The sequence below is a fragment of the Hemiscyllium ocellatum genome, chromosome 10 (genome assembly GCF_020745735.1).
Source record: "Hemiscyllium ocellatum isolate sHemOce1 chromosome 10, sHemOce1.pat.X.cur, whole genome shotgun sequence".
Classification (NCBI taxonomy): Eukaryota; Metazoa; Chordata; class Chondrichthyes; order Orectolobiformes; family Hemiscylliidae; genus Hemiscyllium; species Hemiscyllium ocellatum.
Genome location: NC_083410.1, coordinates 65,389,196 through 65,401,046, shown reverse-complemented (window position 1 = coordinate 65,401,046; position 11,851 = coordinate 65,389,196). Strand labels below are relative to the sequence as shown.

At 47.2% G+C, this 11,851-nt stretch overlaps 1 protein-coding gene and 1 long non-coding RNA gene across 2 annotated transcripts in view; one reads left to right on the top strand and one right to left on the bottom strand.

Moving 5' to 3' along the window:
- Positions 1-429: 429 nt before the first annotated feature.
- LOC132819790 (uncharacterized) lies at positions 430-11,836 on the bottom strand. Its single transcript, XR_009645122.1, has 3 exons — positions 11,596-11,836; positions 3,340-3,653; positions 430-882 (listed from the first exon to the last, which is right to left on the bottom strand). It is a non-coding gene; the product is annotated as an uncharacterized LOC132819790 (long non-coding RNA).
- fam161a (FAM161 centrosomal protein A) overlaps positions 11,688-11,851 on the top strand; it is a 42,214-nt gene continuing 42,050 nt past the window's right edge. The window contains exon 1 of the mRNA XM_060831557.1: positions 11,688-11,836. Coding sequence (XP_060687540.1) covers positions 11,690-11,836 — 147 coding nt within the window. The 5' untranslated portion in view covers positions 11,688-11,689. The remainder of the gene's footprint in view (positions 11,837-11,851) is intronic.

The window sequence follows — 11,851 nt, the reverse complement described above, 5'->3', positions numbered from 1 at the left end:
CAGCACTTTAAGAAAGCTCACTACCATTTTCTTAAGCAAACAGGTGGGGACACAAAATATGGTTAATTGATGATATTCCCTTTCCATGAACAAATAAAAAAACAAATGTCTGCCTTATGTAGACATTCAATTTTTGCTTTGACCTTAGGGTAAAAAAAGATTGATTTAATTCTGCTGTTAAATACCTGAATTGAGCAATCGACATTTTATTTTCCCCTGACGCAGGACAGGATTCAGAAAAGGAAATATGTTTGATAGCTAAATTTTTTTAAAAAATGTATAACTACAATTCCTGCTAAAATTTTGCTGATTTTCTTAATTGTAGACTTTTTTTCCCTCTGTTTTTGTCACCAATTTGACCAACTGTTTTCTAAATGGCCAAAATCAAAAGTTCCACTCACCAGCCACAGAAAAGAACAAATATGCAAACCAGTGGAGAAGTATGTGGTACGTGAAAAAAAATGCAACAGCATTTATTTGGTGTCTTTAATGCAATAAAACAAACCATCATGATGCAGTAATAGCATTATCAAAAGTTGTTGCTCACCGCACAAGACAATGGGAGATAGTGAACTTGAGAAGTTAACTTTGTTCTGGTTTTTTCAAATTTGGGATACCATTAGGACAGGTAAAGTACTTTTAAAATAATGTCATAAGTGGAGAGGGGCAACAGTTGTAGGAAGAAAATTTTGGAACCCTCAGACTCAGCAGCTAAAAGCATGAAATGAGGTACTCAGTAAAGAGATTGAGGATAAAGGAAAAGCAATGGTAAGTGCCCAAAACTTACTGGAATTGAAGAAACAATTGAGAGAGGTCAAGTCAAATAACCAGTGGCAGACAAAGTACATGTATTTGTTGGAGTGGAGGAATTAAGTTGTCCACCTAAAACAAAAACAGAGATGAACAACACCTTTATTGTTCCAATAAATTGTAATGATCTTTGAATCCTGCCTAATGTTTTCAGCGTAAAGTTAGTTCTGTACAATGATCAAATTTAATTAAAACCGAAACAACCGAGGATGCTATAAATCAGAGACAAAAGTAGAAATTGCTGGAAAAGCTAAGCAGGTCTGGCAGTATCAGTGGAGAGAAATCAGAATTAAAATTTGGTTCAAGTGACCCTTCCTTTAAACCCTTGTCTAAAATAGTTTCTAGCATGATTGTTTCCAATCAGATGATCCATTTTAGTACTAATAATTACTGTGAAAGATGGTGGTGACTTTATTTAGCATCTAATCTAAATAAATCATTTTAAAGCAATTTGTGAATTAAATTATTTTAAGCATTATAAACTGTTTCAGACGCAAACTGCTGATCTTCTAGTATGTCGTTCTGTTTTAAGGGTGAATCAAGGAGTAACGCTTCTACAAGACACTCCATGACCCTGCAAGCATCTTTCAGTTGTGTGATGCTCATCAGATGATGGTGGCAACTTTTAGTTTGTGTTGTCCTTCCCTTAATCTTCAGACACAGCAGTTGTGGTTTTCTTCCAATCACCAACTGAACCCACCAGTAAAGAAGTCACCTTTGTAGATATGAAGGTCTGAATTGCAAGCACATGATTTTAAACTGGGCAATATGTGGAAATGGTAATTTTTTAGATTAGATTACTTACAGTGTGGAAACAGATCCTTCGGCCCAACAAGTCCACGCCAAAGCGCAACCCACCCAGACCAATTCCCCTACATTTACCCCTTCACCTAACACTACGGGCAATTTAGCAAGGCTAATTCACCTCACCTGCACGTTTTTGGACTGTGGGAGGAAACCGGAGCACCTGGAGGAAACCCACCAGACACAGGGAGAATGTGCAAACTCCACACAGACAGTTGTCTGAGGCACAAATTGAACCCAGGTCTCTGGCACTGTTAGGCAGCAGTGCTAACCACTGAGCCACTGTGCTGCCCATATTTTAAATATTAAGAACAAAAGCTATGGAAGACTTCAAAGGTTAATGAAAATAGTTACTGACTGGCATAATTGTTTGGGCAATGCATGAACCTTGTTTACATTTAGTGTAGATTGTGATTTGAATGTAAAACTACACAATAATAATTGTGGAGAAATAATGAAATATAAAAAGGGTAGAATGCATCAAGTGATGAAATCCAGAGGTTTAGATTGATCTCCTCACCTAAATTATGAATTAGTAAGACAAAAGTGCTTTCTGCAGATGTATCAGCCTGCCTTGTCAAAGGTCTTACTAAAGTCCTCTGATAGATATATAATTCTTAAAGTCCCTTCTTAACCCTTGCTGCTCCAAAGAAAAGAACCTCAGTCTATCCAAGCTTTCCTCCTAGCTCAGACCTCCAGCCCAGACACCGTGAAAGACACAAGGTGCATGAATCTTTATTCAGTTTCCACCACCAGGAAGAAAGGAAACGCCCTAGTGGCCAGTGACAAGCAATGACCTTCACATCAAAGGGCAATGCTGCGTGATCAAACAGTGAAGGGGAGGGCAGGGGTTAAATCAAAATAGAACTGGACGGGGAAATAATACACTCCACTCTTCACGGTGCCCACCTCTCCCTGAACAACTCCAGGGTGTTGGTGGACACCGCGTGCTCCTTCTCCAGAGACACCCGGGCTCTAACGTAACCGTGGAAACGAGGCAGGCAGTCGGCCCTAACAACCCCCTCCATGGCCCGCTACTTGGACCTATTTATGGCCAGTTTGGCCAGGCCCTGGAGCAGACTTATGAGGAGGTCTTCAGATGTGCCCTTCTCCCCCTCCTTACCGTGTTTCTGAAGATCAGGAGCGTGGGACTGAAGTGCAACCAGAATCAGAGGAGGAGGTTTTTGAGAAAATCAAAAAAGGAGTGCAAACGCCAATACCCCAATATATGCATGGTCCACGGACTCCATAGCACCACAGAACAAGCAGTTGGGCTGGGAGTCCGTGAACCACCACAATCTGCAGTTGCAGGGGACCGCTGCATGCAGCACCCTCCATCCCAGATCCCTGAGAGAAAGGGGGAGGACCCCCGCATAGAGAGCCCTCCACTGGGGATCTCCACCGCCCGGTGGCAAATGGGCATGCCAAGGCATGTCCGGGCGGTGGATGAGGGAGAAGAGGTGGACAGTGTGCAGCAGCAGTCGATACAGGGCCCGCCTTTTTACATCCTTAAAAGGGACAAAATTAAAAGTCCGAAGGTGGCTCAGGTTGTGGGGCCCAGATTCCTGCAGAAAGTACGGGACCTTGGGACCAATGTGAAATTCCGTCCAGGCAGGGGTAAGCGCGGATGGGATTCCACCGCATACCTGAGCATCCTCCAACTGGTGGACTACGTCAGGTCTGAGCACTGCTGTTTTAAGGTGTCGGATGGCAGTGGTCACGTACCGCTGCCGTCTTCGCTATGTCCTGCGGCAGCATCCAGCTCAGGCACCCAGCACGTCCCCAACCCTGGTCACCCTCGCCGCCACGGCCTTTCCCTTTGACAGCCACTCGAACCCCCAAGTATGGAGGTGTGGAATCCTGAGCAACGGCTCCCTGATGACAGCCACTACTCCTGACGTAGGGTGGGCGCGACGTGATTCAACCATGTTCCAGACAGTGATCAGGTCCTGGTAAAAGACAGGCAGCGTCCTGAGGGCGACCTCCAAACCGTCATGGTCGATGAACAGGAGCTCCGTGTTGTAGTTGAGGTTACGCACCTGGTGGAAAATAAAGGAAGAAAAAGAAAAAAAATAAATAAAACAGTTTCACACATGCGTATTATGATGTTTTCCCAATATTTTTTAATGGCAATAATCAGTAAATATTTTTACATGAACTTCATCATATATGGGTTCAGGGATAGGTGGGACTCGAACCCCGATCTCTTAAGTCAGTTCTATGACTACAGTGGCCCTTCCTGGAGAGAGATCACCTCAATAAATCTGATATTGTATTAATATTCGAAGAGTATGGTGCTGGAAAAGTACAGTAGGTCAGGCAGCATCCGAGGAGCAGAAGAATCAACGTTTCAAGAATAAGCCCTTCATCAGGAATGAGGCTTGCGGCCCAAGGGGGCTGAGAGATAAATGGTATGGGTGGTGTGGCTGGGAGATGGTAACTGGGAATGCAATAGGTAGATGAAGGTGAGGGTGAAGGTGATAGGTCGGGGAGGAGGGTGGAGCAAATAGATGGGCAGGAAAATGGACAGTGCCCTTCTTCAGGAATGAGGAAAGTGTGTCCAGCAGGCTAAGATAAAAGGTAGGGAGGAGGGGCTCGAACTCAGCACCGCCTTTCTAACCTGCAATCTTCTTCCTGACCTCTCCGCGCCCACCCCCACTCCGGTCTATCACCCTCACCTTGACCTCCTTCCACCTATCGCATTTCCAACACCCCTCCCCCTAGTCCCTCCTCCCTACCTTTTATCTTAGCCTGCTGGACACACTTTCCTCATTCCTGAAGAAGGGCTCATGCTCGAAACGTCAATTCTCCTGCTCCTTAGATGCTGCTTGACCTGCTACGCTTTTCCAGCAACACATTTTCAGCTCTGATCTCCAGCATCTGCAGTCCTCACTTTCTCCAGGAAAATGGACCGGACAATTCAAGAGGGCAGTGCCAAGTTGGAAGGTTGGATCTGGGATAAGGCTGGGGATGGAGAAATGAGGAAACTGGTGAAATCCACATTGATACCGTATGGTTAGAGGGTCCGAAGGCAGAAGACGATGTGTTCTTCCTCCAGGTGTTGAATGGTTATGATTTGGCAGTGGAGGAGGCCCAGAACTTGCATGTCCTTGGTGGAGTGGGAGCAGGAGTTAAAGTGTTCAGCCACCTGGCGGTGGAGTCGTTTAGTGCATGTGTCCCAGAAATGTTCCGCAAGTTGGCATTTTGTCTCCCCAATGTAAAGGAAACCACATTGGGAGCAACGGACACAGTAGGTGACGTGTGGAAAGACAGGTAAATCTGTCGGATGTGGAAGGATCCTTTGGGGCCTTGAACGGAGGTAATGGGGGAGGTGTGGCGCAGCTTTTGCACTCCTTACGGTTGGGGGTGGAGGGGGGCGGGTGTCTCACAGAGAATGGTCTGTCCAGAACACAAATATGGGTGGGAGAGAAATACATCCCTGGTGGTGGGGTCTGTTTGTCATAGAGTCATAGAGATGTACAGCATAGAAACAGACCCTTCACTCCAACCCATCCATGCCAACCAGATATCCCAACCCAATCTTGTTCCACCTGCCAGCACCATATCCCTCCAAACCCTTCCTATTCATATACCCATCCAAATGCCTCTTAAATGTTGCAATTTTACCAGCCTCCACCACTTTCTCTGGCAGCTCATTCCATACACATACCACCCTCTGTGTGAAAAAGTTGCTCAGTTGTTTGATTCAAGGAGTGAAATTTCAGGCTGCAAATTTCAGCTGATCAGGATGGTGGGAGTGATCGGGAATGCTAAGGGTTATTGGTCAGCGTAATGTTATTCTATTTTTTTTAACTTTGGCCATAAAGATCTTGAGATTTGAGTGAACCTTTTTGGTTTGGCCTCTTCATGTGTCTCAAATGTCAATAAAGTTGAAAACGTGTGCATTGTTTAAGCATGACTTGGCTATGATTACACTCCCTTTGCATCTCCAACTGCAACTAGTTTCTTGTCAGCAACAAATCACCTCTCATTTCTTTGGGACTGTAACTCAAAATCTGATTATCTTAATCCTGAAATTTATTTGTTTTTTTTTAAATCATGCATTGCCTTTTCAAGTTGTGCATGCTCAGGTCATACAAGAGAGAGCTGATCACTTTTCACATGCAGTGCAGGAGTGGTTGTGAAACTTGTGTTTCTGTTATATTTTCAGTAATGATGCAGGAATTGTTAACATTAGCCAAGTTTTAATTGAAGGTTGGCTGTAATGAGGAACTGAATGAAAGTCAAGAAACAGCCAGGAGGTGAGTTTAATCAGCCAGGATAGCTGAAGTGAGAGGTGTAAACTGGTGCTAAGAGAACCCAGCTTCTAGATGGTGAAAGGAGCACAGGCATAAATTCTACATGGCAGTGCTATGCCTTTACCGAGTGACTGATGCATTCTGTGGACAGGATTGGACTATTTAACCAACCTTCTGGCATTCAGTGAAACAGTGATCACTGAATGCCAGATTGGTGAAAAGTCCTCGGTGCTGTCAGCACTCCCTTCCCCTCCTTACTTCCCCAATCCAAATTGAGCCTGTACTGTCTGTCCTCCACTAAATAGTTGGTGCACTCAGAATTTGAACCTCAGGAGGTGTACATAAACAACTAATGTGAGATTATTGCACAGAACATAGTTTGTAGGTGGTGGAAATGGCAGAGGATGATGCGATGTATCTGGAAGTTGACCGGCCAGCTGTATTCCCTATGCGTGGAGGTTTTCCTGTGCCTCTTGTGGAGGAGGTTGTCCAGGTGGTTCTGCATGGTGTGGGCACAGACTTGGTCCTCTCAGCATACGCCGACAAGGTGCTCCTCACTTTCACCAACCCAGCTGACCTGGGGAGGATGTGCTAGTGCCAGGCTGTGTACTCGGCAGCGTTTTCCGCCAGGATCAACTGGGCCAAATGTTCTGCACTACTGTTCAATCCGTGGCGGGTGGACTCCCTGCATGAGGAGTTACGGGGGTTCAGCTGGAGTACCACCCATCCCCTCTATCTGGGAGTCAACCTCATCCCAGCTGAGAAATCCTGGCCAGCGAACTGGCAGGAGCTGGAGGCCAAAGTCTCAGCTCGTCTAGGCCACTGGACAGGACTGCTCCGAGTGCTACCTTACAGGAGTCAAGTGCTGGTCCTAAACCAGCTGGTGGCCACCATGCTGTGGTACCAACTGGTCCCTTTGGTCCCTCCTACTGGTTTTGTCGCTGACATCCAGCGAATGTTGGTTCACTTCTTCTGGGACAAAAAGATGCAGTGGGTCACTGCGCAGGTCCTGAGTCTCCCTGTTGAGGAGGGCAGTCAGTCGCTGGTGTGTGTTCGCACCCAGGTGGCGACTTTCCGCCATCAGGCCTTGCAGCGATATCTTTACATCGAGCCTCCTCCTAGGTGGTGTGCCCTGGCGACGTGTTTTTTTTTTCCGCCAGGTGCGTAACCTCAACTATGACACACAGCTCCTGTTCATCGACTATGACAGTTTGGCGGCTGCCCTCAGGATGCTGTCTGTTTTTTACCAGGATCTGATTGCTGTCTGGAACATGGTCCAATCGCATTGCGCCTACCCTCCGGCAGGAGTAGCAGCTGTCGTAATGGAGCTGTTGGTCAGGAATCTGCATCTCCATACTGTCAGATTCGAGCAGCTGTTGGAAGGGAGGGCTGTGGCAATGAGGGTGACCAGGGTTGGGGATGTGCTGGATGGCGGGGACCTGGTCTGGACGCTGCCGCAGGACATACCAAGCGGGGCAGCGGTAGATGTCCGGTTCGTGGCCACTGCCATTCGATGCCTTAAAACGGCGTTGCATGGGCCCACCACAGTGCACACTCGTGCAGGAGTTGTCATGCGGTAGTGTAGGGGGAAGAAAAAAAAGGAAAGAAATGATAAACAGGAGTGTCAAAGATTCTGTTCACTCCGATAGTTGGCTCTGAGGGAGCTGGATCAGTGGCAAGGTCTCTCCATTAAGGCGGTGGTGCAGGAAATGGAGGAGATGGGTTGGAGGGGACTGTCGACCATGTGGGAAGGGAATTGCAATCTTGGAAGAAGGAGGCCATCTGGGACTTTCTAAGGTGGAATTGACCAGCCTGGAAAAAGACACAGCGGACGCGGAGGAATTGGGAATAAGGAATTGTGTTTTTACAGGAGGTAGGGTGGAAGGAGGTGTAATCCAGGTAGCTGTGGGAGTCGATGGGCTTGTAGTAGATTGTCTGTCGCTGGAGTGTCTGAGATGGTCCAGGTGAATTTGAGGTCGGGGTGAAAGGTGTTAGTGAAGTTAATAAAATGTTCAACCTCCTTGTGGGAGCACGAGGTTGCGCTGATACAGTCATCAATGTAGCGGAGTGGGGAGTGGTGCCAGTATAACTGCGGAAGATGGACTGTTCCACGTACCCTGGGATGATGCAAAGAAGATGCGGGTTCCCATGGCCTTTGGTTTGGACGAAGTGGAAGGATTGGAAGGAGAAGTTGTTAAGGGTGAGGACCAGTGCAGCTAGACAGATGAGGGTGTCGCTCGAAGGGTATTGGTTGGGCTGGCGTAAGAGGAAGAAACAGAGACCTTTGTTTTGGCTGATGGAATGTTTACAGGGACTGGGTGTCCATGGTGAAGATGATGCATTGGGGGGTGGGAAAATGAAAATCTTGGAGGAGGTTAAGGGCAAGGGTGGTGTCCTGAACGGAGGTGGGGAGTTCCTGGACTAAGGAAGAACAGGACGGTGTCAAAGTATGCAGGGATGAGTTCAGTGGAACATGAGCAGGCTGAGACAATGCGTCAACTGGGGAAGTCAGGTTTGTGAATCTTTGGTAGGAAGTAGAATCGGGTGGTGCGGGGTTCATGGACAATGATGTTGGAGGCTATGGATGGGAGATCCCCAGTGGTGATGAGGTTGTGGATGGTCTGGGAGATGATGGTTTGGTGATGGGAGGTGAGGTCATGGTTGAGAGGGCAGTAGGAAGAGGTGTCTGCGAGTTGGCGCCTAGCTTCAGCAGTGTAGAGGTCGGTGCGCTAAACTACTACTGTATCCCACTTGTCTGTGGGCTTGATGGTGAGCTTGGGGTTGGAGTGGAGGCCTACGTATTGTGAGGGTGGGAGGTTGGAGTGGGTGAGAGGGGTGGACAGGTTGAAGTGATCGATATCACGGTGGGAATTAGAAATGAAGAGGTCATGGACGGGTAACAGGCCAGCATGGGATGGCCAGTGAATGGGATGTGTTGGAGAAGTGAGAAGGGGTCATTAGTGAGCGGGCAGGAGTCTTGATAGAAAAAGTGGCTCCAGAGGCAGAGGTGGCGAAGGAAATGTTCAAGGTCGTGACACGTGTCGAACTCATAAATCTAGGAGCATACAAGGGATGAAAGTGAGGCCTTTGCTTAAGACTAAACGTTCGTCCTCAGTGAGGGGTTGGTCTAGAGGAATAATAAACACACAGCAGGGCTGGGAGCTAGGACCTGGGGTAGGGCTGGAGCTGGGTGTGGGGGTGGAGACAGTTACTTGAGTGGACGAAGAACTTTCCCTCTGCAACTCCCTCATCAGGTCCACGCCCCCTACCAGCCCACACCGCACTCCCGGCACATTCCCCTGACACCACAGGAAGAGCAAAAACTGTACCTACACTACTCTCATCACCTTCGTCTATGGCCCCAAAAATTCCTTCCACATCCGAGAGAAATTTACCTGTACCTCCAATAATGTCATCTACTGTATCCGTTGCACCCAATGTGGTCTCCGCTACATCAAGGAGATAGGACGCCTCCTTGCGGATCGTTTCAGAGAACATCTCTGGAACATCTGCACCAACCAATCCCACTGCCCCGTTGCAGAACTCCCCATCCCACGCAGTCAAGGACACCCAGGTCCTGGGCCTCCTCCATTGCCAAACCCTTACCACCCGCCACCTGGAAGACTAATTTTTCATATTCCACCTTGGGACCCTGCAACCACACGGGATCAATGTGGATTGCAGCAGTTTCCTCATTTCCCCTCCCCCCACATTATCCTAGTCCCAAGCCGCCAACTAGGTACTGCACCTCCTGACCTGTCCATTACCTTTCCCATCCATCCACTCCACCCTCTTCTTCGACCTATCACTATTTCCCTCACCTTCATCTACCTATCGCAACCTCTGCTCCCTTCCCCCCCAACCCCATCCCCTCCCATTTATCTCTCAGGCTCCCCAGCCCACAAGCCTCATTCCTGATGAAGGATTATGCTCGAGATGTCAGTTCTCCTGACCCTTGGATGCTGCATAACCTGCCGTGCTTGTCCAGCATCACACTCTCGATATTTAAGGACACGTTTGTATGGATGTAATCAATTAAAATGGATGATCATTAAAGAAGGTAATTTTTTTAACTCAAACTTCTGTACTGCCTGAACTTAATACAATAAAGCGTCACATACCAGACTTCATAGAATCTCCACAGTGTGAAAACAGGCAATTTGACCCAACAAGTCGACAGGGACCCTCCGAAGAGTAACCCACCCAGACCCATTCCCCTACCCTATTACTTTACATTCACTTCTGACGAATGCACCTAATCTACACATCCCTGAACACAATGGACAATTTAGCACGGCCAAGTCACCTAACCAGCACATCTTTGGATTGAGGGGGGAAACCTGAGTGCCCGGAAGAAACCCATACAGACACGGGAATAATGTGCAAACTGCGCATAGTCAGTCTATGTTGATACAAGAGTTCAATTGGGACAACACTACCATTATAGGGCAAGCCAAACAGAGAAAAGCCAGGGAATTCTTAGAGGCATGGCACTCATCCACAGATTCTATTAACAAATACATCGACCTGGACCCAATATACCGGCCACTGCAGCGGACAGCTGGAACTGACAACCGGAAGCAGCAGAGGCAAACCACTATAAATGCCGGAGGAAACAACACAGAAGTGCTTCACAGGAGGCTCCCAAGTACTGAGGATGTCACCTAGACAGGAGACGAAACGTCTGCAACACAAATTCCCAGCTCGGCGAACAGAACCACAACAATGAGCACCCAAGCTACAAACCTTCTCACAAAAGTTTTAAAAAGAACACTTATATAATGAAAGAGGAGTGGCATTTCTCCTAGCTCAGCTTTTCTCTGGTTTGTTTTGGTTTTAAGCAGTTTAGCTGTTCAGAGCTGCTGGTCAGTTGTTAGCTAAGAATCCAAAAGAAACCGCTACATAAAGGTGTTCCACGCTGAATCGCTCTCTCCTGTGAGACCCTGTGTTTGATTTTACCTTTTTTTTTGCCAAGGGGTGCTTATGGGGATTGTTGCAGAAATTTGGAACAGCATAACTAAATTGGGATAGTCCATTAGGTTTTCGGATAATTTAAGTAATTCTGTCTTCTATTCTCTTTCTGTTTCATTTTGTACTCTGTAAAATAAGTTGTTTTGTTTAAAAATGAAGAGTTTTGATCAGCTGCATCACTCCTGGAATATCAACATTAAACCTGCTCAAAACTACTAGAAAAGTTAGGTTCTGGGTTACCTTCTTGAAGTGTTTTGAGGGGGTCTGGCCTGGCCAATAATATGGTACATGACAATCCCTGGGCAGGAAAGGACAATTGGGCTAGTGGCCATTTATGTCAGCAGTAATAGGTGAACTACAACAGTGGCTGTTTCAAACAGTGTTATGGAAGTGGAAACAATCTTAGCGATGGCGCAGACATGAGCTGCTTTCTCACTATAAAGATACAACTGGCGGTAGTTTAACCTGCAGTTCAACACATCTGAGGCAAGGTTGAAAAGACTGGACCTTCTTGATAATCTCAGCCAGTGTGGGGAATGAACCGCCTTATTGACGTCACCGTGCATGGTGAACCAGCTGTCCAGCTCACTGACTTGGTATCTATGATAACAACATCCTACACTCACTCCAAAATCTATCATTTTTTTTTACAGCAATTAACTTGAATATTGATAGGTTCGCCATTGTTACAATCAGCTTTGTGCTTTTCTCAGAGACAGATAAACAGACAGAATCGCTGTGGAAAGATTACCTTTTTTGGCCCTCGGGGCTCCCCGTAAGATTAACCCCCGCCCCTCCGGTGGAGTTACCGTTGCTCCACGAGCTGGCGGTGAAATCCTGACGGGATGCAGAATCCCCATCGGTTCTCGGTTCTCATTACCTCCTGCATCAAAACTCCCATGAACCCAAAGACCAGGACACCCTCGACGCTGTACGAGAGAAGGAAAGCCCAACCGTTACGAATCAGCCAGAATCCATTGATCGCCGACGAGGTGAGGGCCTTGAGA